Here is a 27,917-nt window from a genome sequence, read left to right on the forward strand (position 1 = left end):
TATAGCTTTCTATTGTCCTTGTGAATGATCTATTATCCTTAATAAGCAGACAGTAATATTATCATAAAAATCAGAAGATATCTTGTCACACAGCACAGACCAGCCATCTATAGGGTGACCCACTTTTATCAAGACCAAATTTAATGTGACATAACTGTGTTCAATGATAGAAAACAGCCAGAAGAAAGATCTTGTTACATCTGCTGTAACTTCTTAAATAAAACGAATCCTAATTATCACAGTCTGGTTTCACGCTCGTGAGAAGTCTGCTCTCTTATTTTCCCACAAAATATTTGAATTTTTGTGTCTGTGAACACATATCTTATGTCTCAATGTATTAAAAATAACATGCATGACTTAAATAGTGAATAAACTTGCCTTGCTTAGAGCGAAGGGGGAACACCAAGAATCTGAATATATTTCAAAAAGCCAGAATAGACCATTTTTTCATTGTGTTCTTCTCTTATTTCTTCGTGTTTGAAGAGTACTTTGATGGAAAGTGCTTTATACATATATGTATTTGTATTTGGGACATAAACGTATAACCCGGACCCAACTTTAACACCATAAGAACAAGTTCAATAATGAAGTGCTGAAGTGGTTAATATCCCCAACACTTTAAGCATTATATATCTACGATATACGAACATTTTCATTTTCAATTTTGAATAAAACTGCAAGGAGAAACGGCTTGCAGATTTAACATTTAACAGAAGCAGAAACAGAGGGGAAACTAATGGGATATCTTCATTTTGAATGCAGGCCTAAAACAACTAGTAGAATCACTGCAAGACAATAGATCAGGGGTGTACAAACATCTTTAACTGAGTGTCAGGTACAGAAAAATATGGAAAGGACTGGGCCACTCACTAGCGGTCAGGTATGTAACTTCACCTCTATTGTATTAAAATTAGCAAAATCAAGAAAATGTTCGTTAACTATGCTTTTTAATTGAATATGGTTAAAGTGAAAATAGCAGCATACATCACAGCTTTCTATGGATTTTCAGTTATATTATTACCACAAGGGTAAATGTAATCTGCAGTGAAATAACAGTTACTCTGAAAACCAGCAGACTGAGAGACATGAAATAGCTCACAGCAACATCAATCTCTTCAGTATTCAAACCAGACCCCAAAAATGTACAACATAGTGATACAGTGTGAAGAGATTTAAGCGCAAGTTTTATGTGTGAGACATATTCAATTATATTTTTATAATTTGCTGCAGGCCAATTAAAAATGGACCACGGGCCACAGTTTGGACGCCCCTGCAACAGAGGCTGCTGGGCAAATGTAATGAAATCACTCATTTTCACCAGTGATGAGTGATTGGGCTGTGATAAGAATAGTGATATCATAATCTGAACAATGTCTGGAGGTGAAAATCGGAATGCAATTCAATTCTATCCAGTCTGGGAAGTTTTTACAAATGGACCTACTCGTTTGTTTATTGCCAAACCTCGACTGGAAAAATAACTCAGTTTGATTATAGAGTCAAACTGAGTTTTTGCAAGAGGAGAATGTACAGTAAGCGCCTTCCCACGCTTTTGTATTGTAAATCCGCGTGGAGTTACGGAGGAGGAAGAGGAGGAGGAGCGGGTTCAGTCCTGGAATGTGTGCGCGCTCCCGACTCCCCCCCGTGCACGCGGGCGGCGCGCCGCACAGACGGACTCGGGGACGCGCACCGGCCGCGACAGGTCTGGAAGTGCGGGGAGGCAGGAAAACGTTGGGTCGGGGAATGATGGCGGGGAGCGGGGAGAGGGCACAACTTTGAAACCGTGGAAGAGAGGAGTTTCTAAGCTATCTTTCGGCGCTTTGCGCGGTGAAGCACGAACAAGGTGAGAGCTTTTTTTTTTTACTCCTCGCCTCTACTCTTTAGTTCCCTTACCTTTCGCCGAGATTCCGTGGCCGTTTTTCCGGCGGTTCTTACTGGACACTGACACAATGAGTCGCTGAATGAGACAAACCGGGGCTGTTTTTGAAAATGCTGGCCCCCGTTTGCCTAAACTTTTGTGTCTCTCCCGCGTCGTGGAGCTTTACCACCAAAGTTTTAGTTACACCACAGTAAGGGAGCGGAGTAAAACACACACAGCTTGCGTTTCATTGTTAATTGTTGGGTTTTGCTAACGACGATAAGTTGGTCAACATCGGAACACATCAAGCTAATGCTACTAACGACGCCGCTGTCGTTGTCGCATTACTTCGTGATTCAAGTGAATATTTTGTGACCTTTCGCGTTATTACAATGAACATGTAATGACTTGTAGTTACACGTTAACTTTTTTTTATTGCCAGCGTTTGAAAGATAATAGAACCCGTGCTCGGGGCTGAAATATTTTAACTGTTTTTCCCCCCTCCCAGATGATTTGGCTGTGCGTGTTTAGTTGAAGAAGCTCCGCCGGACCCATGGCAGCGCCTGTGTAGAAGCGGGCAGGAAATAACAAACACCGAGTCAAACTCGACATTGGGCTGTAAATTAGAAACAAAAAAAAGGAGGAGGGAAAAAATGATTCAAGCGGAAAATAAAGGAGGCGAGAGGACGCTGAGGAGCGCTTCCCCACACAGAAACGCATACAAGTCTGACTTCCACGCCATTAAGTGCTCATTTGATGGTCCGAAATCGGAGGGCGCCGCCAAATCCTATGCAAATGGGTCCAGCGACTCCCGAGAGGACTCCAGGGGGAGGCCTTTTGGAACCAGAGTCAACAAGATCAAGAATATTTTCCTCCAAATGGACGGTCAGCAACAAGAATGCCAGGATGTGAAAGTAACCCCGAAGCCCGATGTGTCCCAGGTGTCGCCGCCGAAGGTGCAGTTTCCAGTCAACCCTAGCCGAGTCAACTACAACAATGCTGCGAGCCCCGAAGCTGTAAATTTGGAAAAAACTCCCAAGGGCGAGGAGACAGAGATTGACAAAGTTGCTTTGGCGGAGAAGTTTTCAGTGACGAGGAAACTCTTTGAGAGGGGCATCACAGAACAGCCCGCGGTTGAAAAACAGTCTTCAAACAGAGTAGTAAATCGTTTATCTTTCGGAAGTGCATCTGATGAGGGGAAAAGCCCAAGAAAAGTATCAGGTTCCTCTGAGACCGCTTTAAAAATAGACCAAACCCCTACATCGGCAAATAAATGTCGACAAGATGAGAATGCCGATACTGAGAAGAGACATGTGTCTAGAGTGTCGCTGAACGCGGGACCAATGTCCAAGAAGTTGGAGAATTACATGGCTGGAAATGACTCAGAAGATATCGCTGCTTCAAAAGGCGCAATGGCGTCCGTTAAACCAGGAAGTACCGCTGACCACTTAAGGCCTACCTCTCCAACAAGGGGCAGCTTACATAAGGCAACTTCTCCTGTCAAAGAAGCCGGTAACTCCTCGTCGTCAGCTGATGCCACAAACAAACATACATCGCAGGCATCTTGTGTTGTTAACAAGCCAGCATCCCCGGGGTCTACTTTTGGACTTAAACCAGGCTTTGTAGCTACTAATAGACCTCACAAAACTGTATCACCAAAAACTGACGTGACTCACACGCCGCCGTCCCCGGAGCAAACTGCACCCGCCAGCCAAGCCTACAAGCGTGATGGATCGAGTGGGACAACTGTTAGTATGGATGAGGGTCAGTCATGTAGTCCTTCCCCAAGGGACCTGAAGCAGCCTGGTCAATCAGCTGGTATCTCCCAGAGCACCAAAAGGACCAAATACTCAGAAAAAGCCAAGAGTAAGAACAATACTGTTCAAAGTCCCACCAGGGATAAGACATCCAGCCAGACGTCATCACTGGACTCCAAGGGGGTGGCTATGGTCAGGGCAGAGCTCGTTGTGGTTCAGAATGAGTCATCTGACAGTGATGAGAATGAAAATGAGAATGTTGAGGACAGTGCTGTGGAGGAGGATGGGCAACAAGGACCCAAAGACCCAACAACAGACCTGAAAAGAACCTTTGCTCCTGAAAAGCAAAACCTAAACTCCTCTGCTCATGTCATGGTGAGGCATGCGACGAAAGAGAAACAAAAGTTGGTTGAGCCTGTGGGTGAAGGTAGAGTCTTAGAGGATAATGATAGATATGGGCTGAAAGAGGAAGGCTGTTTAGATGTGGGTCAAGATGGTGAAGATAATCCTGAGGAAGATGACGAGATTGGAGAAGAGGAACGGGAACTGGAGGAGCAGTGTGGACACAGAAACAAAGACGGAGCCTCATCAGTAGTGTTTGGGATTGAGAATGCCGCATTTGTGGATGATAAAAGTTTGGACCAGGTGGTTATGGAGGAAGAAGTGGACGAAGAGGGGGAGGAGGACCTTGAGTACGGGCAGTATGATGACTGTTATGAGGTCCCTGGGCTTTCAGATGAAGAAGGCCCTCCATCGAAAAGGAAGATCAAGTTCTCCACCGATCCAATTCTGGTAAATATTTAAAACTTACATTTCTACAATAGCTACTCGTATCTTTGACCTTTTAACGAGGGAGCGGTGATTTAACAACGGTCTGTTCGTGGTGTTTCTATAAAGACATCTGAAATGTCATTTGCTGCTGAGAATCAAGTGTGTTGGGGTTTATCGATTTGGACTCTCAAGGAAATTTCAATCATTATCAATATAAACAGCGGCTGAGGAAATCAGGGATTTGACTTTTGAATGTCCAAGAACTGTAGAGATCAGGAGTAGTAGGGTGAATGCGTCACATAGTTGAGGGACATTTATTATTTGTATATAAATTGTTTTTACATTTGAAATGATAGCTATAAAGAAATCTTGGTGTGGAACCTATGAAACAGACAAGCGACCCTTAATAAGTGTGTTATTAATGAAGAAAACAACGCATACAAGAACAATATTACTCGTACTAACATAATGTTTTGATCATTTCATACTCTTGTAAATAACACTCACACATACACGTCCCTCCTAGAATCATAATTTGGTGTTCTTCATTAATATCCCAGCTGCTGTCATCTGCTGTGGTATTGCCTCACATCATGAGCTGAAAACACTAATGGGTGTTGTAGGGATGTGTAACATTGATAATATCTTTCATCATAGAGGCTCCACTGTCAAAATAACGCATCAACATTTTGCTAAAACAGGGAAAGATAAATTATTCTATCGCATTCCACACAGCCTATGAACAGCTTCATGTTTATCCAGGCCTCAAAATCTGCTGTTATCAGAGGGTGTGGATCCCCCACCATCGCAGCCGTCCAAGCAGGGGGTCCTGGTAGAGGGGATGAGAGGCTGCCGGAGGGCACGCAAACAACAGTGCGCCTCCTTTGCCCCAAGTGGAGCAGTGACAGAGATAAACACAACGATGTAGTTCACAACAATTTGCAATGTTGTGACTACTCCCTGTAAAAAATCACACCCTGTTCTTACAATCTGCAAGGGAAATAGGTGACATGAGGTTTGAGCAGTTAATATATCCTCTACTATCACTACTTTTTATTGTCCATAAACATTTCCGCAAGCATTTCCTTGGACCCTTTTTCTTTGAGGGAAGTATTGCATGTCAAGATGATGAATTGGCTGAAGATACTCGCTAAAAATATTCTGTTACCATACCATCTTTGTTACATCTTTAAAATGCTAGCATTATATGTTATAGTAATTGAATGTGAGGGGACCAAGTATTACACATGCACTTGATTGTTACATGAAACATATGTTGCAGTGAAGCATAGTTTTTCATGATTTGTAGATGGAATTTACAAGTTACAAATCCAATGTGAATTCCACATGTATTTTGAAAATGGTTCAAATTTAGTGTGCCATTTACTAAGCAGGTAAGTTGCATAGAGGATAGTTTTCACTGTCATATCATAACAACAAATAGTATGAAAAAAAGAAATCCAACTTTATGCACTATGAACTGTGTACTTTATAAAAGATTACCCAGTGTTTCCCCATTGTGCTGGGCAGTAGTGTATGCACCAGTCATTACCATTGTAATGGCTGTGTTTTAACTAGCTTGGAAAGCCAATGCGCTGCTGTTATTCACTAGGGTTTGTGTTGCAACTGTTGTAACTGTTGTAACAGCTGACGTGTTCATTTTTTTCAGAATCTAGTTTATTAAAATGACGTTTCACTTCCAAACAAGTGTTGTTTGGATAACCCGACGTACGTTGTTGTTTTCTCTTAAAATTCTTGATTAAATTATGTATCAACTCCACAATAGTAAAAGTACAAATCGAGCTGAAAGTCTGCAAGTGATTTGATTCTGACACAGAAGAGCCTGTCTAAGATGGTGGACCTTCCCTCATGCATTAAACCCAAGTTTTCTTTTTTCGGTTTTTGGGTTCACTCAGATCATAGAAGGGAAGTAGTGTTTGAAGTTCACAAAGAAATTCAACACAGTCGAATCGAAGCCTCACCGCCAACTAGTATTTCAGCATTGTAATTGCATAGAACACAGCCACATCAGTGCACAAGTATACATGCTCACTACAGCAAAAAGCACTTGCATCGTGTCTGGTGTGAGCTACAAACAGCAACAAAGCTGTAGTTAGTTATGTAGTTTTCCTTAGCCAGTATTTCCACCTGAAAGCAGGCTGACAGGTGCTTCTTCCCTAGAGCCTTCCTCGTACGCCTTTTTAATCTGTTGGTTAGACGTGCACTCTGAGCTTGCCCACTTGTGTTGTCGCTGACTAGGAGAAAGGAATTGCTTTGTGTTCCTGTCTCACAACGGGATTAGGTCCCTGAGTAACCTGAGTCCTTTTTACAGAGCTGGTGTCCTGTGTAAAAGAAAGGTTTTCTTTGTGAAGAAGAGGACATTCAACATATCACTCCTATCAGAGAGGCTGAACGGGCAAAGTGGAAAAAACGGATTTCTAGGGCAGTCAGGAGAAGTACAGGGAGTTTCATGATTACTGACAGCTTGCTCATTTAGATATTTTTGGCTGCTGAAAAGCTATGGAAATAAGTCTGTTTTACATTTTGTGTAGTGGAGTTGCAAAGAAAATGTGAAGTATAAAATTGAAATTAGAACTGTATTGTCTAGATTGAAATGCATTGTGACTGTTTTCTGTAGTATTTATTCAATGTACTCTTACACATACTGTAGACACAGCGTTGTTCAGTGGGACAACATTGAAATACTGCATTCCACCGTCTGCTGTTTCAGTGTACAGTGTGCTATCATATACACTTCAGATGTGTTGGCAGTAAACGATCCACTGCTAAAATGGGTTCAGTTTAATATATCATATTGTTTCATTTACAAATACAAACCCGGCCTTGTAATATAAAGTTTGCACGTACACGGGTGTGCTTCCTGGTGGTTACAGGACCTGCGTATGACACATGCCCTGGGGTTATTGAATGATTAACGCACCAGCTGCGGGTGTGTTACCTACTTTCATTGCACAGCACTTTTGTTGGATACCTACGGGGTCGGTTTGAGTTTTGTTCGTCTTGTTTTCTGACAAACAAAATGAGAAAATGCATTTTGACATCACATGCAGCCTGTTGATATTTCCAGTCAGGGGGTAGTTTTTTTCTTCTTTTTTTGCTTCCCCTGTCTTCACTTCTCCCTGTTTCACCTGTTGAAGTATGTTGCTCTGACTCTGTTCAGCTGAGTTCTACCACGTCACCCTCTTGTTGCCTCTTGTGATTTAATGATGTTCATAAGCTGAAAGCCTGTCAGCAAGTAAGCAGATGTAGTCAGAATATGACCAGAGTTAACCCGTTTTACATTCTTGCAGACAATAAGACACCTTTGTTAGGATTTTTTATAAATACCCGTACATTTCATGTGATGGCATGGATGCTACTTTAACGAGGTGGAAACAATGTATTTTCCGTTTTCAAATTGTTTGTGGGTTACTGTCGATGATACTTTCCTTGAACGGATCTGTTTCCCCGAGCAATTTGCTTTCAAAAAAATAGATCCCAAGAATGGTATAGTGACCTGCGGGTAGAAGATTTTCAGTTCTTTTTTGGGGTTTTAAATAGGTAGCAAACACATCGCATTAACTGCTGAAATAAAAAACAAACCTTACATGAAGAAGATTCATGTGTTTCCATTGATCTGAAAGTAATTTGCATTTACCATCCCTGTGTTAAATGAGAGTTGTCATGGAGAAGTGTGAGCTCAGCTGCCCCTTAACAACAGAAGGCATTTTGGTGCCCCTAACTGCCCCTTCCTCCATCCACAATTCTGTCTGATGGCATATATTGGATGCAGTACGAACCTAGCAAACTGTCTACTTTTTATCAATGGGAAACTTAAAAGTAGCACCAAAAAGGCTGAACAGGAAAGTGTTTTGGGATGCTCCAGCTTATAAAAAGCATCTGAAACAGGCACTTTGTCATATTTTGTTGCCTCCCAAGGGAAAGTGCAAATCATTCAAGTCCACTGAATAGTAGCGAATTCACCGTAAACTACGGCGCCACTTGTCAGCCAGGTAGAGGTTTCCCTCACACCTCTGTTCTTCTATAAAAGCAAATGAACAGAGTCCCCTTACCACTTGCCCAATGTAACATGACTCTTCTACTGCAAATGACCCAAATACATGTCCCATATTTGAAATAACTGGTCAGTGAATCTGCTATGTAAGAGGAGCCATAGTATTTGTACTTCTTATCTGAAAAGGTTCTTTTGCTGTCGTGAGGAATTCCTGGCAAGACTCCACCCTCGTCCGACCAGCACAGAGGCCCTCATAGGATCTCTGCTCCATCTCGGCACCTGGGCTGGTGGGGGATCTGTGTAGGATTGAATACTAATGATCTTAGCTCAATGCTGCTCATTAAACATCATGGCGTGGGATTAGTCTTGGGCTGTATGCGACAGCCTCATACTCAAACTGCACCAAACTCCATATTTGAAATTGAAGATTGCCATGATCTGTGCCAAATGTTTTGATCAGCATCCGGAGGATAAACGTGCTGTCTAGAAAAGAAACCTGTTGAGCCTGTTCCTGCATGTGCTCTGTTGGACATATGATTACAATTTGGAATTCTACTTCTTTCATAAGCCACTTATTCCTGTTGCTCATGCATCAATATTCGAGGAAGATATATATGTAACGTTGTTTTTTTCTCAGCAACTGTGAACTTCAGAGAGGATTTTAATATTGAGCACAGTGAGGAAGTACTAGATATATATTTTGTTCATTTTCCTGGCGGTGACAACTAGAAAACTGGGCCCCATGCGTTTTTTTCCTAATTACTCTATGATCTGTGCCAAGCCACCACCCCTGCCCCAGCTGGCTCTCATAGCACTCTTTGATTTGTTGTCTTTTTGTAGGTCTGCTTACATTACCCGCGTCCTGATCCAGTGGTCGGTCCTCATTTTGCACTGGAAAGAGATTTCTCTGGTTTGCTTTTCTTGCAGCTGCTGACTCATTTCCCACATTGGTATTCTTTTGTGGGGAGGGGAATATGGGGAAATATGGAAAGGGTTACGGTTTTGGAGTGTGGGCATGTGTGTAGATCTGAGCACATCTGTGCCTGTGTGCGTATGATGAGAGGATAGACCACTTTAGACAGATAATAACACATACTTCTGGGGCGTTATAGTTTCGGAAGAAATGGAAATATTAAGATGGCATGGTATTCTATGGACCCACATCAGTACATTAATGTAGCAATTTTGAGGAGGGGATCACCGTAAATAAACCTAATGCCTTTATCCGTTTTACAGTATAAAAAATTGGTTATCATCTACTCTTTTCACTGGGCAAAACTTGTGCTTCATCTGATTACAGTAGACAGTTAAGATTTCTGCCACTTGCAACAATTACAATTGTTGAGGGATTTGGTTATTGGGCATTATTGTTAATTGCTCTGATAGTCCATTGCAACAGGAAAATCAGACATCAGAGCCGGGGAGCTAAAAGGAAAGCTTGAGCTGGGTAGATGATCTGCAGCAAGGCCCAATTTGCAGTGGTGCTTGCTATATTCTATTAGCCCAGATTTTGAGCCTTTATTATTTAAGCTTCAAAGTATGTTGTTCAGCATTTTTGAGCAATAATGATGGTTCTGTCTGCTCTACTTCAGCAAGTCATTTTTAGCTGTCTAAATTAGATGTAGATGAGCTTTTTATGACCTATTAATAGAAGGACCTTCAAATGTTTTCGGACTCGTCGACTTTTAGTTTTAATTGCAAAAAGAGTCTAAATGACCCATAGCTTGTAGGTAATTTGGCAGCTGTGTGCCTGCTGAGTATGTCTTTTTCTGTGAAGTTTATCTACAAAAAGAAGTGTAAGAAAACAGAACAAGACATAAAAGAAATACTTCACTCAGGCTGATGGAGGATAGAGACCACATGAATTGCATCGCATGTTTTTTCCCTGTGTGGGGGCAAGTGCAACAAGTCTCTACTTGTTTATTTTACGTGGTATTTTTAACAACAGAATGTTAATACACTGTCTGAAATATGCAAAACATTCTGATAACTGTCACAACCCTTATGGTGAGGATTGGTGTTACCCCTCTGTCCGGAGGCTACAGTGGGAGGAGACATAAGATAGAAAGAGATTTTTGGAACAAAAACTGTCTTGATACGACGTACAATTTTTCCTTTTCCGACCCACCTTCAAAATATTGACTTAATTTGATCATACATCCTCGAAGCAAATGTGTGAAACATACCTGTTATCATACAACCTTATTTCCTCGTTCTCACTGACTAATTAGTAACCTAGATATTGTTGCTGCACCTCTGGCAGCACATTCTTCATCCTTTTAGAACAATGAATATTTTGACATTGTGTTCGAGTTATGTACTTCAAATACTCCATACTTCACAGTATAGGATTCAATTTACAAATAATACCCAACTTACTACTTTTCATGTGCAGTTGAACCTTTTATTGGGAAAGGTAGTATAAAAGCACATGAAGTATCACTTTATTCTTGTGACACATACATCAATTGAGTATTCTTGCAGCAAATTGTCAAACTTTTATCAGAATATGGTCAGAGTTGAACTAATTCTAGCACTTATGGGGGATTTTTTTATAGATCTCACTGAACCTGTTCTTGCAAATGCGTGGTCTAGACTTTTATTACATGTAAAATAAATAAAAGGTCTTCATTAAGTAAAGATGTCAAAGAAGAGACTTAATCCTCCATGAACTTTTGTGTTTAGTCTCTCCATCTACTGTAACACTTGGGTAGAATCTTCAAAGAGAAAGAAGACGTCTGAAGTTTCAAGTCTAACCCTGAAGTTGTAATTATTTCTTTTCAATGTGATTTTCAGTTATGCTAAAATTGCCACAATCTTACAATTTCAAGGCATCTACTTTCAAACTTCCTTCTTTTTTTGCATCTCAAGCGGCATCTCCCTCCCACCCCTTGTTTTGCTTGGCTCAATCAATCTCCATTCCCCTTGCCCTCAAGGGAGCAAAATTATCAGTGTACTACTAGTAAGTAACTTAGTCAGCGTCTTCTTACATTCTGCCACTACCATTATCACAGCTCCACCCAGAATATGGGGGCTAATGATGACAAAGCAGGGTGTTTTCGTTGCATGCTTGTTCACACATAATACCCATAATCAAACCTTAAATCCTGGTGGAGTCTGCAGTTACAGCTTAATTTCTTAGAGTGGTTTATTTTCAAAACATAGGTCACAGGTCCGCTGACATAGCATTTGTTATGTGCCAACATTGTCTTTATACAGAATTAACCACATATTCTGAAAGCAATTCTATAACAATCATAACAAATGGTCATTTCCAATCCATTTTATATAGAATAGCACTGCTCAATTTAGCTTGCCCCCGGGAGGGTAACTCTGAGTGGATTATGCATACCATTTCTGCCTGGAAGTATGAGTGGTATTTGATGTTAACAGCAACAGGAGTGCCGTTTTATGAAATAACCGCAGAGGGTGTTGATGGTCAATTAGGCACTTGACTGAGGAATATGAAAAAAAAGTTAGTAACTATTATTAGGAAAGAAAAAAATAACACCGACAGTAATACTGTACTGATGACAACACTTGTCACCTCAGAGCATTGATTCGTGCTACAGCCACTGCTTATTACTCCCCAGCTGTGTCCTACTTACTGCACTGTACTGCTCTCTCTGTCCCTGTGCGCGTGCGTGCGTACATGCACTTTTGCGGGTGGGTGTGTGTGTGTGCATGTGTGCTTTATAATTCTAACCAGAAAACAGCCACAGGGATTCATCCGGAGCTTTACAAAGCCTGTCTGCAAAGTTCACAGCTTCTTAAAAACAGTGATCAAAGTCCTTCAGAGGATGTTTTCTAAACTGTACTGTGTTTAGTTCCAGTGCCGTTAACTATTTATTAACAGGTGCAAAAAACTCTTGAACGTATGTCCCAAAATGCTGTATACTCAACAAAAATTATAAATAGAGTTAAGACAGTTAAATAACTAAAGAGTGCACCTACCACAATGCACCACCTTGGAGAGGAAAATTGACACAGTTTTATTAAACAAAGTCAGAACCACAAAAACCATAATAAAAAAGTATAGATAAGTCCAATTAAAAAAATCCATCTTAATTTTGCCTGAAGAAAAGTGCACTACTGTTTTCATAGGTTTTCACTGATGGTAAGCACTCAATATTTTGTCCAACACAGGTCTTTAGTACCTTCTCTAATGAGGAATATGATCGGCGCAACGATGATGTGGACCCTGTTGCAGCATCTGCTGAGTACGAGCTGGAGAAGAGAGTCGAGAAGATGGACGTGTTCCCTGTGGAGATTGAAAAAGGTGACTGCTAACCCAAAAGCCATATTGCGTTCAGTTGTAGGCAAATGGTGAAGACCAGTTCTTAAAAGGGAAAAAAAAACGAGCCACGCTGCCCTGCAAAGGCAAACAGTACGGACCACAGTCGGTGTATTTAAATGTTTTAGGGTTGTCACTGTGGTTCACATTTTAAATTAGCTATGTTTCTGTGGACAGATGGTATCAAATTATAGAGTATACATCAACCAAACAGCATTTAATTCCAAAAAACATTTGTAATGAAGGCCATTTGCAAGCAACTCGTTTTCTCCTCCCTTTTTAAGTCCTGAATATTTTCTCTGCATGTAGGAGACAATGGGCTTGGGATCAGCATCATCGGCATGGGAGTAGGAGCTGACCAGGGTTTGGAGAAGCTTGGAATTTTTGTAAAAACGATAACAGAGCAGGGAGCAGCTGAAAGAGATGGACGGTGAGTAACCATTGGCCCTACAAGCACAGTTTTTATTCTACTGTTGTGCAAAAAAAAATCCCACGATTATGACGCATTGCTGTTTTTCCTAGGACTAAAGAGTGCCAGCATGAATTAGCATGTGAGCAAATTTGTACAGCAAATTCAGACATTCAGCAAAGGAAGACCGACGTGTAAATACGCCTGTATCTGCTTTTGAAGTGAGCTGTTACTGTATGGCAGCTCTTTGTTTTAGACTGACTTGAGTTGAATAGTGCGGCAGCAGTGACTTTCTGCCACCTGCTAAGTGACGGAATATTCTATCCTACCACTGCATCTATTGACTTAAACACACAGCGAGGCATAACAGTGACACAATATTTATGACTTGCACAGACTTTGTCAAGGCAGTGGTCACAATAACCAGGATTTTCCACCTTATGATACCTATGTTGTAAAGGCAAGGTTAACTCTATTTTTTCTCAGGCATGACTGTAACCATGTAAATTTCCCTTGTGTGTTGATAACATTTCTGGAGAGCTATAAAACCAGCCATGGAACTATTTAGGTTCCTTGGCTCTATTATCTTATTATCAATTACACATCGAGATATTTCGAAGAGATCTGCTGTTTAGTCAGGACAATCTCAGTTCCATTTGTGAAAATTTTGCTTTGTGTCTATGAGTCATACAATGTGTCTGAATACTGTGTAGGTTCTTCCAAATTTGCCCATACTCTTTGACTGCTTTATATACTTCAGGAAACCGCGACACACCCCATCTGTACACTGCACCACCATACATTTTAATTTGAGATGCTTGGAATTCATCAACCCCCCCTGAGCCCACAGACCCACAAGACAAGACACACACAGATGGTTCTATTTATAACATTTGGTAGAAGTCAAAGAAAAAAGTCTCACTGCCCCTGTTTCCCAGGCAATCTAAGATTTGTCTTTGGCAGTTGCACTGAGACTTCTGTTTGTGTTTCCAAATATAACATTCACTTGAAGATAGTGCCTGACCGTTGAGTGGAAATTCTTTGAAAATACATTATCTTGTCACCACTCTTCTCTGTCCCTCTAGCATTCAGGTGAATGACCAGATAGTGGAGGTGGATGGTGTCAGTCTAGTGGGAGTTACCCAACTGTTTGCAGCTACAGTCCTGAAGAACACCAAAGGCACAGTGAGGTCAGCTCAAAGTCTCTTTCCTAAGCTCCTAAAATACCATGATTGCAAAGATTGTTTCTGTGACAAAAGAGAGCTACTGTTCAATATCATACTAATAAATACAGTAGCAGTTGAAGAGCTGAATATGTTGTGAACTCATGCTTTGGTCTTTTAAGTAAAAGACTGTAAAGAAGTAATTGTTGCAGGCTATTGTTTATCAAAGTCGAATGAACTATTAAAAAAGGAAGCAAGTCGCATCTAACCTGTATCTAAAAACAAAAAAGCTCTTCCATGTTCACAGAATGTTGTGCCATAATTGGTTTGCTTGCAACCACTATATATATATATATATATATATCCCAAAACCCATTCTATTGAACAGGTTTTTGATTGGTCGAGAAAAGCCTGGGACACAGAGTGAGGTGGCCCGCCTCATAAGCGAGACACTAGAGCAAGAAAAGAATCAGCAACAGCAGCAACACCACTTAGATGACCCTTATGAACATTCCACGGAAGAGGTGAGTCGCCTTGTCTGTGGAAATCCATGGAAAGCCCACTTGGTGTAAGCTTTACCACACCAGTCGAGTCTCAACTAGGAAATGAATGTTTGACTATGAGTAAGCCGGTGTCATCGGTCTGCTGATTTGAAAAGAGTCCTTTTAAGTACCGCCTGTCTGCCTGAATTGTGGAATGTTTGCTTTTTTTCCATTCAAGCACCCACAAGTCCCAACTTTAACTGTCAACAATATAATATGTAAGATTTACTGGAATTGTAGGAATGTAACATAATTTACTGAAAGGCAATGCTCACTCAAGCTAGTTGGTTTGGTATCCTCTGAGATACATCTGTAAAATGAATTCAGTTGCAAAATTGCCAAAACAAATCCCAAATAATTCGGTTAGTGTTTACCTTTTGAAATGCCGCCCACTTAACTCATTTCAAAAGACTGGAATTTGCAATCAGTTGTCTGATACACAAGGCATCATTTTTGAGTCATGATGCAACATGATGAAGGGCGTAGGTTGTATGTTTTCGATGCCACAAAAATGCTACAGACACTACAACTGCTGCAGAGCATCCTAGGACGTTTGGATGTGATACATTTATTTCCTCCCAGAATATGCCATTGGGAGTGTTGGTGACAATCACCGGGCATGTTCATCGGCATGCGGGGTGTGTTCGTGTTTGCAAATACGTCATGCCATTCACAATGTCATATTTCAGGAGGAGCGTTATGAGGAAGAAGAGGGAGTGGAGGAGAGGATTCTCGGCTCTAATTTCTCTCCGGGGCGGAACGTAGAGGTATTCGAGTTGCCTGTATCAGAGGATTTGTTTCTGCCCACCAACATGGACAACTCTCAGATGGCCTTCAAGTTTAAAGAGGTACAGTTTCTCACATTCAACGAGTTTCATGAGTTTTAAAATCAAAACTTCAATATGCAAGAAAATCAAATGTTATATTGGTTGCTTCTTCTTCTCCATAGCTGCAGCTCAAACATAGTATTGCTACAGCAGAAATACAGCACCTAAAGGAAAAGGTATGAGACTACGATGCAGAATTTGTTCTGTTTAGCTTTTCGAAATACTCATATTAGTAAAGGTAATTGAATGTTACATTGTACAACATGCAGTTGTAATGAGTGGCATTTGTTTGGTCAAAACGCTCTCAGTAAACTCAGTATTGTGATAAAATAATCATTTCATTTTGTCCGAGAAATATTGTTCAGTTTAGCACTTATCAGTTGTGCAGTAACTTTTAAATAATGTCAATATCTGCATAGGTAAGAATGTCTGATGAGGACAAATCACTGTGGGAAGCCAGGGAGTGTGCACTGGAGCAAAAGATCGAGGATGGCAATGAGAAGATCCTCAAGTTGGAAAGTTACTGGCTGGAGACCCAGGCTCTTTGTAAGAGTGTTAATGAGCAGTTAGCTGAGACTCAGGCCCAGTACGAGACCCTGGAGAAGAAGTACAACAAAGCCAAGAAACTACTAAAGGACTACCAACAGAAGTGAGCATGTTTTGACTTACACAATACTAAACTTTTTATTTTGACTGGAATCAGTGGATTAAAGTTATTCCATCAGTAGAATCCTGTACTAAAAAAACTAGTGTAGGCTGTGATTACATAAACAATTGGAAGGTACAAAAAAAAAAAAAATTCAAAATGTATGGAAATACCATGAGTTATTAGCATGAAATCACAAAATAGAGGTAGCACTTAGTTGTGGAATTGTTCAGTATGGAACAGAATGTGATTCTTTGTATGTTGGCCAATGAGACCATGGTATACAACAGGAAAGTTAAAACTGAATTCTTGGACTACTTTGAATGCAAATGTAGAAAGAGACTTGCAAAATACTGAAAAATCTAAACAACACTGGATAATCTAAAAGCTATTATTCAAATACCAAGCTAAAGTTACATACCTACTATTCACAAGTGCTAAATCATATTGAAGTGGAGTTTGCTTTAGCAGTATTATCTAAGACAGAAGTAAAATAAGGGACAATGGAGCTTTTCAAAACAGATAAAACACTCTCAAGATCAAGTGAGGTATAATACAAAATCCATTTTCTCAGATTTCCTTTGCATTCCCTGTGGGATTTAACTGTGACAGTAGTTATTGTTTCATGTTTTGATGTTTTTTTTGTTCTTTTTAATGTCGATTGTGCCTTTTGCTGCCACATAAACAGACATGACACTGGAATTTCCTCTATAGATTTTGAATATTACTCTGATAATGTTTGAAATCAGGACAAGCCACCACAACACAGATTTTTTGGTTTTGCTGAACTGAATTATTATTTGGAAAGGACCTTTTGGGTTTTAGGGCATGTAACAAGGGTTTTTGTAGTATCAAGGTACTCTTAATATTAAACTTCTGGGGTTTGGGGTTTTTACATGTTTGTAGGTTTCATATTGTGGGACATATCAAACATAGCTATGTATTATTTTTACTAGTAGTAATGTTAGTGTATAATGAAAAAAATTAAAATGTCAAAACACATTGCAAGTTATCCATCTGTTTCTTGATTACATTATGACATTATGTGACTTCTGTGAATTCGCATGAATACGCATTCACAATCACATTAACATTTTCCCTGCAGGGAAATAGATTTTGTGAAAAAGGAGGAGGAGTTGAAAAAAAGTCTCGATGAAAAAGACAAATGGTACAAGGAGCAACTGGACAGCCTGCAGGAGCGGGTGAGACCCCACCCTCGGGAGTAAATTCTTAAGCACCGCTGCAGACTTTCGAGGGAAACTAAGATAAATCTGGGTGCCCTTTTGTGTGCAGCTAATTGCCCTGGAGTCCAGGACGGGGGACTCGGTTGTGGAGCCTCACGTTGGTCCAGACTCTGCAGCAGAGAAGAGACAAAGTTTCCAAGATCCAGTCACCCCTACACAATCTTTTGACTCGCTGCCAGGTAACAAGGGTAACTGAAATTGAACTGGATTTATGACAGAAGTGCAAGTATCATATCTTTCGATGTGTAAAGAATTTCCAAACCTAATCCTGAAAGTTTGTAAATCTTGGTAAGCATCAAACATTTGAATTTTTCCATTTCTGTAGAGCAAGATTGGATTGAGTTGGTCCCTGAGACTGAACGGTTGGACACAAGTGCACACAAAGCTAAAGGCCTTTTAGCCCAGAAGGCCAAACGGCAGCTCCCATCTCGAAGCAAACTGAAGGAGAATCTCACAGTTGTCTCAAGTCATTCACAGGTCAGTCGATAATAGCTGCAAGATGTCACTAACCTGAGTTTTGTTAGTTTACAAAAAAAGAAAAGTCAGCCCCCTGCAGCCAGATGGAAGGTACAACATGAAATCCAAAATACAAGCTAGGTATAGTAATTTGAAATCCCATCTTTAGGGGAAAAAATTCATAACAAAAACATCCTGTGCCCACAATCATATAATGAACAGATAATTTATTAGTACGAATAATGTGAATATAAAAAACCCACACTCATCACAGTTGAGATTTACTGAGGGCATCTTATAGTACCATTGCCTAGTCTATCCATTTAGTATTTAGGAAACCACATTTGCACTTTCTGTTCCATCTTAACATTAATTTCCCCAGTCCAAACCAGTCCATTCTATAAGATGGTAAGAAATAACTAGCAATGTCATGTTGCATTTTCAAAATAATAATGCACTATTTTGATGCCATACAACAGAGTAAAATTACTGGGGCTGTCAAAATTAACACATTCATCCAGAATTAATCAGCACGAGTAATTGAATTAAATTTTAACACTAGTTAGACATGTACAGCATACAGTGACTCAAAATGCCACAATGCCACACACTGCTGCGGATTGGGTGCTCAAAAACTGTCTGGTGGTAGCACGTACTTGATCAAGATGGACGACTCAACAACATATTGGCCACTGGATGGGAGTTTGGAATACAAAAAAAACAAGACAAGATGGAAAGGCGTTTTCGCTTTACAAAAGTACTTCCAGCTTTACCACATCAATGCGAAGCAGACATTAGTTGGGGATGCCTCTGCACGCTCTCTGGTGACCGCGACGCCCAGCTTGCGCCAAACCCTCATGGAATATAGGGGCCTCAGATAAAGTAAACAAGTCTGTCTCAGCAGATGGCCAAAGAGGGCCACATTAATGTGGATAAGTATTTCTTTAAAAAAAGGGGGAAAAATGTGGTTGGTAAATGTGGTGCAGTTGGTCCGTTATTTATTTATTTGCAGCCACAACTTATAACAATTATTAATCCGTATGTATTAATGAAAATCACTCTAAATGAATCAGCAGCAGCCCTTCAATTAGTGTAATTGAAATTTTTAATTATTTTACACCCCTAAAAATTACACCAACAGTAAAATTAGCTTGTACATTTGGACTCTAATTTGAAAAACAAGGCTAACAGATGTGTCAGGCAGGGTGTGTGTTCTTCAATCAACCAGACACAGCTGTGGGAGTTGAGATATTAATCTTTCCTCCCTCCTTACTTTGATTGAACCATAAGTAATCTCTCTTCAGGACACAGAGGAGGAGGAGGACGATGAACAGGAGGAACAGGAACCAGTCAGAAGGAGGTCTATTCAAGAGAGCCTGTCGCTCCCAGTACCAGTCTGTTATCCAGGGAATGGACAGAAAGATGAACTTGGGGAGAGCAAAGATGACTTAAAGAGTAAACCTGAACTGTCCAGCAATCCGTCTCTGTCACAGTCACAGGAAGGCAGCATTGAAGGCAGCAGAAGCCCCTCTTTGTCCTCTCCAAAGGACAGCTCATCCCCACATTCACCCTCTGGAATAATGCGTAACGTCAAAAAGAGGGAGTCCAAAGGCAAGACGAAAGAACCCAAAGGTAAAGACCAAAATGAGCTGAGTGACAACAAGGGTTCCTGTCGTTTTGTTGTTACCGAGTCTGATGTTTGATTTGTTTTAGATGACTTAATGGAGTCCGCATCTGCAGGAAAACCCAAGAGACGGTTCCCCGACTTTGGGTACGTCTTCACAGCAATCTCAATCTTTTACTACATTCTCTCCAAAGTTCTGCACTTTATAATTCATGGTTACCAACACAGGGGCCTCCGGAAGTCAGGTGGCAAAGGGAAAAAGCATGACAAGGAGGCGATGAGAGTCTCATTGGACAGCAGGTATTCCTATTACACATTATCAATACCATTGACTTCTTCTTTTCCTGTCGACTACTCTCTTCTAGGGCCACCACAGTGAATCGACTACCATCCCATCCAATTCTCTGTGTCCTCCTCTCACACCAACTAACTTCATTTCCTCTTGCACTACATCCAGAAATCTTCTCTTTGGTCTTTCTCAAGGTCTCCTCAGCGTCCTACCGATATATTCACCATCCCTCCTCTGTACATGCCCTAAACATCTCAGTCCGGCTTCTCTGACTTTATCTCCAAAACATCTAACAGGTGCTGTTCCTCTGACGGACTCTTTCCTGATTGTATCCATCTTCATCACCCCTCCAGCTCTGCTTCCTGTCTTTCCCTCAGTGCTACTGTCTCTTAACCACACATCATCGCTGGCCTCGCCATTGTCTTGTACACCTTTCCTTTCGTTCTTTTGTCACACGTTGCCCCGGACACTTTTCTCCATCCATTCCAACCACTTGAACGCATTCTTCACCTCTATTATCTATATTATCAATACTATTGACATTAATAAGTCACCTAGTTATGGCTAACTTGGCAAGCATGAAAGGTCATAAAATGCAACAAGAGCCACAAAACAAAGTTGTGTTTCCTTACCTGGGTTCACTCAGTGGGACACCTGACTGTATGTGTTTTCCTGGCTTGAATGCACTTCTGGGCACTCCATCAGTATGTGTGTGTGTGTGTGTGTGTGTGTGTGTGTGTGTGTGTGTGTGTGTGTGTGTGTGTGTGTGTGTGTGTGTGTGAGAGAGAGAGAGCGAGAGAGAGCAGTGCATGGTTTGGATTTCACTTGTTCCAAGTGTGGAAAATAGCAGACACCAATGTGACCTACTGTAAGACACAATTTGGACATTTTTGAAAAAGGAAAAACCCAGGTTACTTTTCAGCATGTTCACCTTGTGCTTGTGAAGATGAGCCTGTGTTGGCATGATGTGCGCTGAAGGGAGGCTTTAAAAGTCAGGCATTTTCTAATAGAAAGTCTTCCCATTTTGCCGCACAAGAATAAATATAATTCCTCCCCATCAGGAAAAGGATGACCTGCTCTCCTGCTTGTATTTGCGCTTTCTTTTTACACACTCCTGGCTCTGCCATTGCTGTCTAGCCAGTAGTGTAGTCCTAGCCGCAAGCTAAGCTAATACTGCGGTACGAGCGTTTCAACGGTAACACCCCCTCAGGTCAGGTCTCTGGCTCACCCACCCGGACCAGTTTATCGATCAAATACACCGATAACGCTTTGACAATACTGTCAGCCCTCCACTATACAGTGCAAGAATTTCCTCAAATGCAAATTCATGAAAGTGGAAAGCCTGTAAAGTGGAGTAAATCAAAGAAAAACTGAAGAAATTTAAAGAAAAAAAAAGAAAAATTAAAAGCAGCGAGAGATGAAAAGCTAAATTCTTTTGGTTGTTTTTTTTCTAATAAATGTTCCTCCTCTTGGATAATTTAGGAAAACGTTTCAAGCGCTTTCCTGAAAATAACCTCTCACTCGGTGAAAACAAACAATTATCTATGGTAGGATGAGTATCTTAACAACTTCCTCTGTCGGTATTATGCAGAGGGTCTGCAGAGTTACTGGAGGAATCTGGGGGCAACTTGTCTCCCGCCGAATCCATGACCTCCATCCCCACATGCATGCCCTTCTCCTGGTTCGGAGACAGAGAGCGGGACAGGGACAGGGAACCGTCCTCATCCAGCAGCAGCCTGCCGTACACTGCAACCGAAACCAGCAGTGAGCAAAGCCAGGATCGCAAGAATAAGGTATGGAGATTTCTGTCACTTGAATTGCGATTTAAGGTCAGACACAGGATCCAGTGTTTTTGGCCATTTTTTAAACCAGTGACCAGCTATTATGTCAGCCAAGTACAGACTTTATTCCAGAGACTTTATTTCCACATTTCCAATGAACTCAGATGTGTTTGCTTCTTGTTATGAAAGAGGATCCACAAGTTTCAACAGTTTTTTAAATACACATTTTAATACTAATCGGCCTTTTGAAAGCATTTAAATAAAATAACTAAAATACCACAGATTTGACTTGTAAAATGTGTCTTTTCCATAATTTGACCTTTTAAAGAGCATTTTCCTTACATTTCTCCTACTCCCCTGCTCACTTGATTAGTATCAGATTTTCATATGATTTGGTAAAGCTATCAAGTTGCCAAGGAACAATGGGATTATAAAAACAACCATCAAACATGCTAGATTATTTTTTAAGATCAGTTTCCACCAGACAAAGAAATCCCTTTTGAACATTTAAAAAATCTCCACAATACTATAAATTGACTTATTGCTGATCCATCATCTTTTTTAAACTCAGCATTTTCTGCTTAAGACAAACAGAACATCACATTGTGGAATGAATTTTTTCTTTTATGTACAAAGTGAAATATCCCCTTCATTTTCTCTTTTTAGTATAACTTTAATGAATCCATAATAGTCACCAACCAATAATTTGTTATTTGGATGAGTCGGCAAAAGTTCCAAGATAATGCTGTCCTAATTACAGCGGAGCATGTTTCTGTAGCTCACCAGATTGAGATGGTGGATCAAATCTGTCGACCATTTTATTACACACTCTTTTGTTTCACTTCCTGGTGCCTTGTGCTATTTGGCCCTATGAAATAGATTGCACCCAGGTTACGTGGTATTATTATGTTTAGTATTTTTGATACTTATGGGTTCAACAAAAGCAATCTTCGGAATATCACCACATTAATGCAAGCTTTTTGCACAACTCCCATTCTAATCCCATGCCACGATTGCTCAATCTTATCTCTCTAAAATCAAAATCAGCACCACAAATTCCACATTGGTCAAGCCTAAATGAATCTGTAGTTCAACACTGGCCTTATCTAGATAAATGCACAGTGTAGAATAAAGTAGCACTACTTCAGAACACAGTACAGTGTATTGCTCAATATTTGTATGCTCACAATTGCTGACATTTTGTTTTGATTAGGAAATCTGAGGAGGCAATAACAACCTTAAATATGTGGAATACTATAAAAAAGGGGTTACAAAAAAAGACGTTTTCGACCTCATCAGCACAACCAACTGAAGGTGTTAGAACATCTTGCGCTTTCTGGGACTATTAAGTGTCCTCCCATCATGATTTATATTTATATACCATAATATGGTAAAAGGAGTGTACGCATAATTTCAAACTCCTGATTCCAGTTTCCAAATGTGTCATCAGCAACCAGTAACTAGATCCATGTGTAAGCCATAAGAGAGAGCTTGTGGGGATTGGAAGCCTTTTTTTTTTAAATTTGCAAATAGAGATACATCAAACAAAGTAATTGAAAATGGCTGGCTGTCCTACACACAGCGGTCAGGCAGAGATTCTCAAGACACTGTTTAATGAGTTCAAGCCATGGGTTGTAAGAACAAGTTAGAGAGCTAAGTAAGTGGCATTAGTAATTCAGCCGAGTACTTTCTGGTACTTTCTGTCAGGACTTTGCTGGCTGAACATACATCTCACTGAACTATGTTTTCTTTAAACAGACAAATCTCTCCTGGTCCTCTTTATTCAGTCGCTCATTAGATTTGGTACAGTATACTGATTCTTGATACGCTTCCCACTTGAGTCTACACGGTAGATTGTTACTAACAAATGTAGATGTGAGATTTAAAACGTCATCACACACTAAACCTTTGTTTTCTCTGTACTGGGTATGTGGTAGTGTTACCGGAAAGTAATTCATTCCCCTTCAAATCACCTTGAGAAAAGCTTGTGCAGCAGTTAATTCAAAGTTCTTCCTCTGGGTGTGGACTTGGACATTTGCCCTTGGGTAATATCAACAATAATTTCAAGATTGTAGTTGTCTTTTTGTGAACATTGACTAATTCTACATTGAAACCAAACTGAAGTTAAATTCACAAATAGCTAGATCAGCAGCATGCAGTCCACTGATGCACATTTATTTTGATTTCTTTTTTTCGACACCTTTAATCGATCTATCGATCTGTCCAAATTTTACCAAGTAAACATATTCTTGCTCAGTTGTCTGCATTTTTCCATAGCAGTTGTTGATATCGTTTAGCTTAAACAAGATTATCATGAAGCTGATTCTTTTTACTTTTTACATTTGTGTTAACGTACTGTCACCGAAATAAACTTGAAATATTTCACATTGACATAATGTAAAGCTGCCCAATTTTACTATATTCAGCAAATTCTTACTTTAGTGACATGAACATCATACATGATTTGAAGCTAGGATACTATTAAATTTAGACAAAATACTGTCTGTGCATATCAATGCACAGAAGGCTTACATATAAATTATTGATCAGTAGATATCCACCAATATTCAACAAACACACTCCCCAAAAGACAAGTTCTTCTTTCTAGTTTCCCAATTTGAAACATCACCGCATACCTATTTTTTGGTGTCATTAGTATTAGTAGTATTAGTAGTAGTAGTAGTAGTGCTAGTATTTGTAGATCGGTGGATGGATGTTCCTGTAGTAACACATATGAAAGTCATTTTTCTGATAGCCCTGGATTGTCACTCCTAGCTATTTTGTCACAACAATATCAGTTGCAAAGGAAGTAGCAATATTCTTACCACCTGTAGTTTTATACTTGTGTAAATGCGTTCCTTGTTTCCACTTGTTCCAGAGTTTTTCAGTCATAGATGATTCTAACCCTGCCAGTCCCAGTTCAGACATCTCTGGGTTAGTTGCTGAACCCAATCTTTCTGGGCGTTCCCACACTTTAATCTTCTCCTCCAGCGAGGTGAGTGTTCTCCTTGCTGCACAGTCACAAAAGCTGTGTGGGACGCCTTGATGAAGCTGAAAGGGAACATTCTCAAGCATGCTCTTTGAGCCCCCCTTTCTTCATAGCTGTGATTAAATCACGAGTAGAGAGGAAATAGAATAGCTGCATGTGTGTATGAAAGCTTTATAGTTTTGTCTTAACAAAAGTCTTGTGGTCTAGCTTTTCAATAGCCCGTTGTGCTTTCAGCCGGCCGAAGTTTTGTTTCTGTTATGAAACTCGTGCTTCACGTTTGTCTCAAGCTCGACAGACCTCGGAAGAATCGGATTGCTCTGCTGCCTGCTCGGTGACGATTCAGCATCTCGTGCTTATGTTTCAGTCTCAGTAAAATGTTTCAGGCTCGTCCGACTGGTGATGTTTGGTGCTTGGATGTCTTCAGAAAATGTTTCGGCTTGAAAAATTTCGCACTGCACACTATTTTGTTCAACTTGCACTGTGTGTTATTTTCTTTGCTCCATGCACACTTTACTTGACTGATCATTCTGAGCGAGCTCATTCTGAAATAAATGCATCGTGACGTATCTTTGGTTTCACATCTCACTGTGGTTATCTGTGTCCCCCCAACAGACTCTGGATGACGAACCGGTGGCAACAGGGAAAGAGTATCAGTGGCAGAACCGACCCGTCTCTGAGTGGACCAATCAGCAGGTCTGTCACTGGCTAATGGGTATGAATATGGACCAATACACACCGGAATTCTCTGCTAAAGGAGTGGACGGTCAGCAGCTTTTGCACCTGGACAGCGACAAGTTGAAGGTACTTATCATAGAATATTGATTATCAATATAAGGCTAGTCCCTTGTTTATCATGGGGGTAACATCCCAGAACAAGCTGCAATAAATGAAAATCCGCAACTATATTTGAATTTATATATATTTTATAGCTTTATGACCCTTCCCACACTAATATTAACCTGGTTAGCGTCTTCCTCTGCCACTTAGATTCAGCGCTAGATACCTTAGAAGGAGCAGAGTGTTGCTGTGTCATAGTCCGGGTCTAAATCAAAAACTTTCAAGTATGATTCCCGAAAACACAACAGCGCAGAGTAACACTAGTTGTCGCCATCGTACGCCCATGTGAAACGGACAAGGCAAAATGCTGAATGCATGCTATGCACAGGAGATGCAGAGAATGATGTCACCGTCGCTGAGCGAATCAGGGCCCAGGATAAGGAACACCTCACTCCTATTGGTGGCAACCCTAGAAAATGCGTAACTTAACTACGATATGGCGAGGGACTACTTTACCTGTCACTGGCTGGTTTTACTCTCCTGCTCCTTATTGCTGCATTTTGGTTGTCTGTTTCTAATCTGTCGTAATTGAGTCAGAGCCATTATAATGGTTCCAATGAGAAGAAATGGTGAGAGGATTAGAGACGATGACAACATTGAGCTCAGTTGCCGTTATTTAGAATTTGTTTTCAAGAACTCAATTTGGTTTTTCATTGACATCATCGTTTTCATCATTATTTTGACTCTTACTTCCTTAAATAAAAGCCTACAATCTCCTAAATCTAGCCACTCAGATTTGATTGACTGATTTTATTGAAATAGGATGGTGACATTTTATACTGTTTATCATAGTTAATCTTAAGATGTCATCGCAAGCAATAGGAACTTCTGATAGTTCATTCTTTTACTTTTAAAAGCTAAACAAATGATTAAAATAACTCTTTTGTTGTCCGTACTTTTGTCAAATGTTATGAGAAACACCATAGATATGTGTGTTCTTCAGGCACTGGGTGTGTCAAGTCAAAGTGACCGGTCAGCCATCAAGAAAAAGCTGAAGGATATGCGCAAGGCCCAGGAGAAGCTGGAGAAACAGAGAGAAAAGCGAGAGAAGGAAGTCCGACGCAGTGGGAAACTACCAGCCAGTACAGACTCCTTCTGCTGAAGGACCAGCAAAGACTTTCAGCTTAAGTGCATCTTGAAGGATACAACGCTCCCCTTCTGACACTACCGTTTATTACCACATCACTGTTGTCACGTCATAGAATTGAATCGAAGCGCCTCAGCCTGCTAAAGGGATTTCATCACAAAAGGTTGTCCCTTTTGGATTAAAATTTAGCTCGAAACCATTATGAAATTGGGAACATCAAAAAGGCTGGTGTGACCAAAAAGATTTTTTTTTTTTACCACTGTAAAGTTAGAAACTAAAAAGTCTGTTTCAAAGATCTAATGTAGTTATTGAACATGATAATGAAAGTCAAATGTGTATTCTTTTTTTTTTTTTTTTGTCAGTACAACATGCTTGATTCCATGTACAACTCTTGCAGAAACACTATTGTACAGTTAAGATAAAAGCACTATATTTGTCTTTTAAGCTTCATGGGTGACAAGGTTTAAAATGTATAAATAAGTTTTATACATGTGTCAATTAACTGCATTACTTTTTTTTTTTTTTTTTACTTGATTACAATTGTTCATTTTTTTTACTATCTAAATTTTCTACTAAGTAGAATAGTGAGACCATCATCTTTGCTGAATACAAAGTCACAAAGAAACCTTGTGGGGACCAGGTGATGGCCGTCCCTGGCTGCGAGTGGCTGAGATGGTACCGTGTGTAAATATGGAATGCATGCATGTCTGCTACATGTCCACTTCCCCGGGCCATTAGATTGTAAGGCGCGTGTTTGACGAGGGATTTGATCGCCGGGAGCAGTATCGTGTATGAATGTGAGGCTGAACGATGAGCTGAACCCAAGTGCTTCTTTTTCTATGTATTATACACCATGTTTGACCGCAAGAAAACAGTTTTCACCTCTCCCGAATCAGAGAAACACTTCTTGGTACAAACTGCATCAATAAACTAATTTTAACTGTTCTGCCAGTTGAATAGACATGTGGAATTATTTGAGTCGAAAAGTTGTAATCAGCTGCTAGCATCAGACTTCCAGGAGCCATAAAAATAGATATTTGAGTTTAGACTACATAGAACATTTCACTCGGTAAGGTTCACATGACCATTATCACTTTTCAGATAAAGCCATAATTAGTCATCAATAATATGGACGTTTTTTGTTTTTTAGAATTATAAAAAAAAAAAAGAATGATCGTTGAACCCCAGCCCACTGAGACTCAGTCCTTTACTTGATTGACTTTTCAGTGATGGGAGTTAAATATTTGTAGGTGGAGGATTTCCCAGCTTCTGTTTTGGGGAAAATACTTCTATTGTCAATTATACGTTGAAAGATCCAATCAAATAATAAA

At 40.3% G+C, this 27,917-nt stretch overlaps 1 protein-coding gene across 3 annotated transcripts; it reads left to right on the top strand.

Annotated features, from left to right (window-relative positions):
• Positions 1-1,705: 1,705 nt before the first annotated feature.
• On the top strand, positions 1,706-27,543 carry ppp1r9ala (protein phosphatase 1 regulatory subunit 9A-like A). 3 transcript variants are annotated; one of them, XM_086145738.1, is made up of 20 exons: positions 1,706-1,840; positions 2,364-4,404; positions 12,545-12,677; positions 13,002-13,122; positions 14,187-14,291; positions 14,653-14,788; positions 15,496-15,654; positions 15,756-15,809; positions 16,053-16,282; positions 17,385-17,481; positions 17,573-17,702; positions 17,849-18,000; positions 19,284-19,611; positions 19,693-19,750; positions 19,832-19,903; positions 21,484-21,685; positions 23,432-23,476; positions 24,552-24,668; positions 25,275-25,463; positions 26,443-26,746. In XM_086145738.1, exons 2-20 carry the CDS (start codon positions 2,509-2,511, stop codon positions 26,599-26,601), a joined length of 4,383 nt encoding a protein of 1,460 aa, XP_086001864.1. In that variant the 5' UTR covers positions 1,706-1,840; positions 2,364-2,508; the 3' UTR covers positions 26,602-26,746. The 3 variants fall into 3 exon arrangements, with proteins under 3 accessions (XP_086001864.1, XP_086001865.1, XP_086001866.1); XM_086145739.1 differs by lacking the exon at positions 23,432-23,476 and having other exon boundaries at positions 26,443-27,543; XM_086145740.1 differs by lacking the exons at positions 23,432-23,476; positions 24,552-24,668.
• Positions 27,544-27,917: the final 374 nt, after the last annotated feature.

Source organism: Fistularia commersonii, chromosome 4, assembly GCF_037954325.1.
Source record: "Fistularia commersonii isolate RoL2024-O1a breed Wild chromosome 4, RoL_Fcom_v1.0, whole genome shotgun sequence".
Lineage (NCBI taxonomy): Eukaryota > Metazoa > Chordata > Actinopteri > Syngnathiformes > Fistulariidae > Fistularia > Fistularia commersonii.

Excerpts from the sequence above, each read along its gene's own strand:
- ppp1r9ala (XM_086145738.1), top strand. The coding sequence starts at position 2,509 with ATGATTCAAGCGGAAAATAAAGGAGGCGAGAGGACGCTGAGGAGCGCT. Across the intron at positions 16,283-17,384 it reads CTAAAGGACTACCAACAGAA|GGAAATAGATTTTGTGAAAA; the intron begins GTGAGCATGTTT and ends TTTTCCCTGCAG. Across the intron at positions 24,669-25,274 it reads TAATCTTCTCCTCCAGCGAG|ACTCTGGATGACGAACCGGT; the intron begins GTGAGTGTTCTC and ends TCCCCCCAACAG.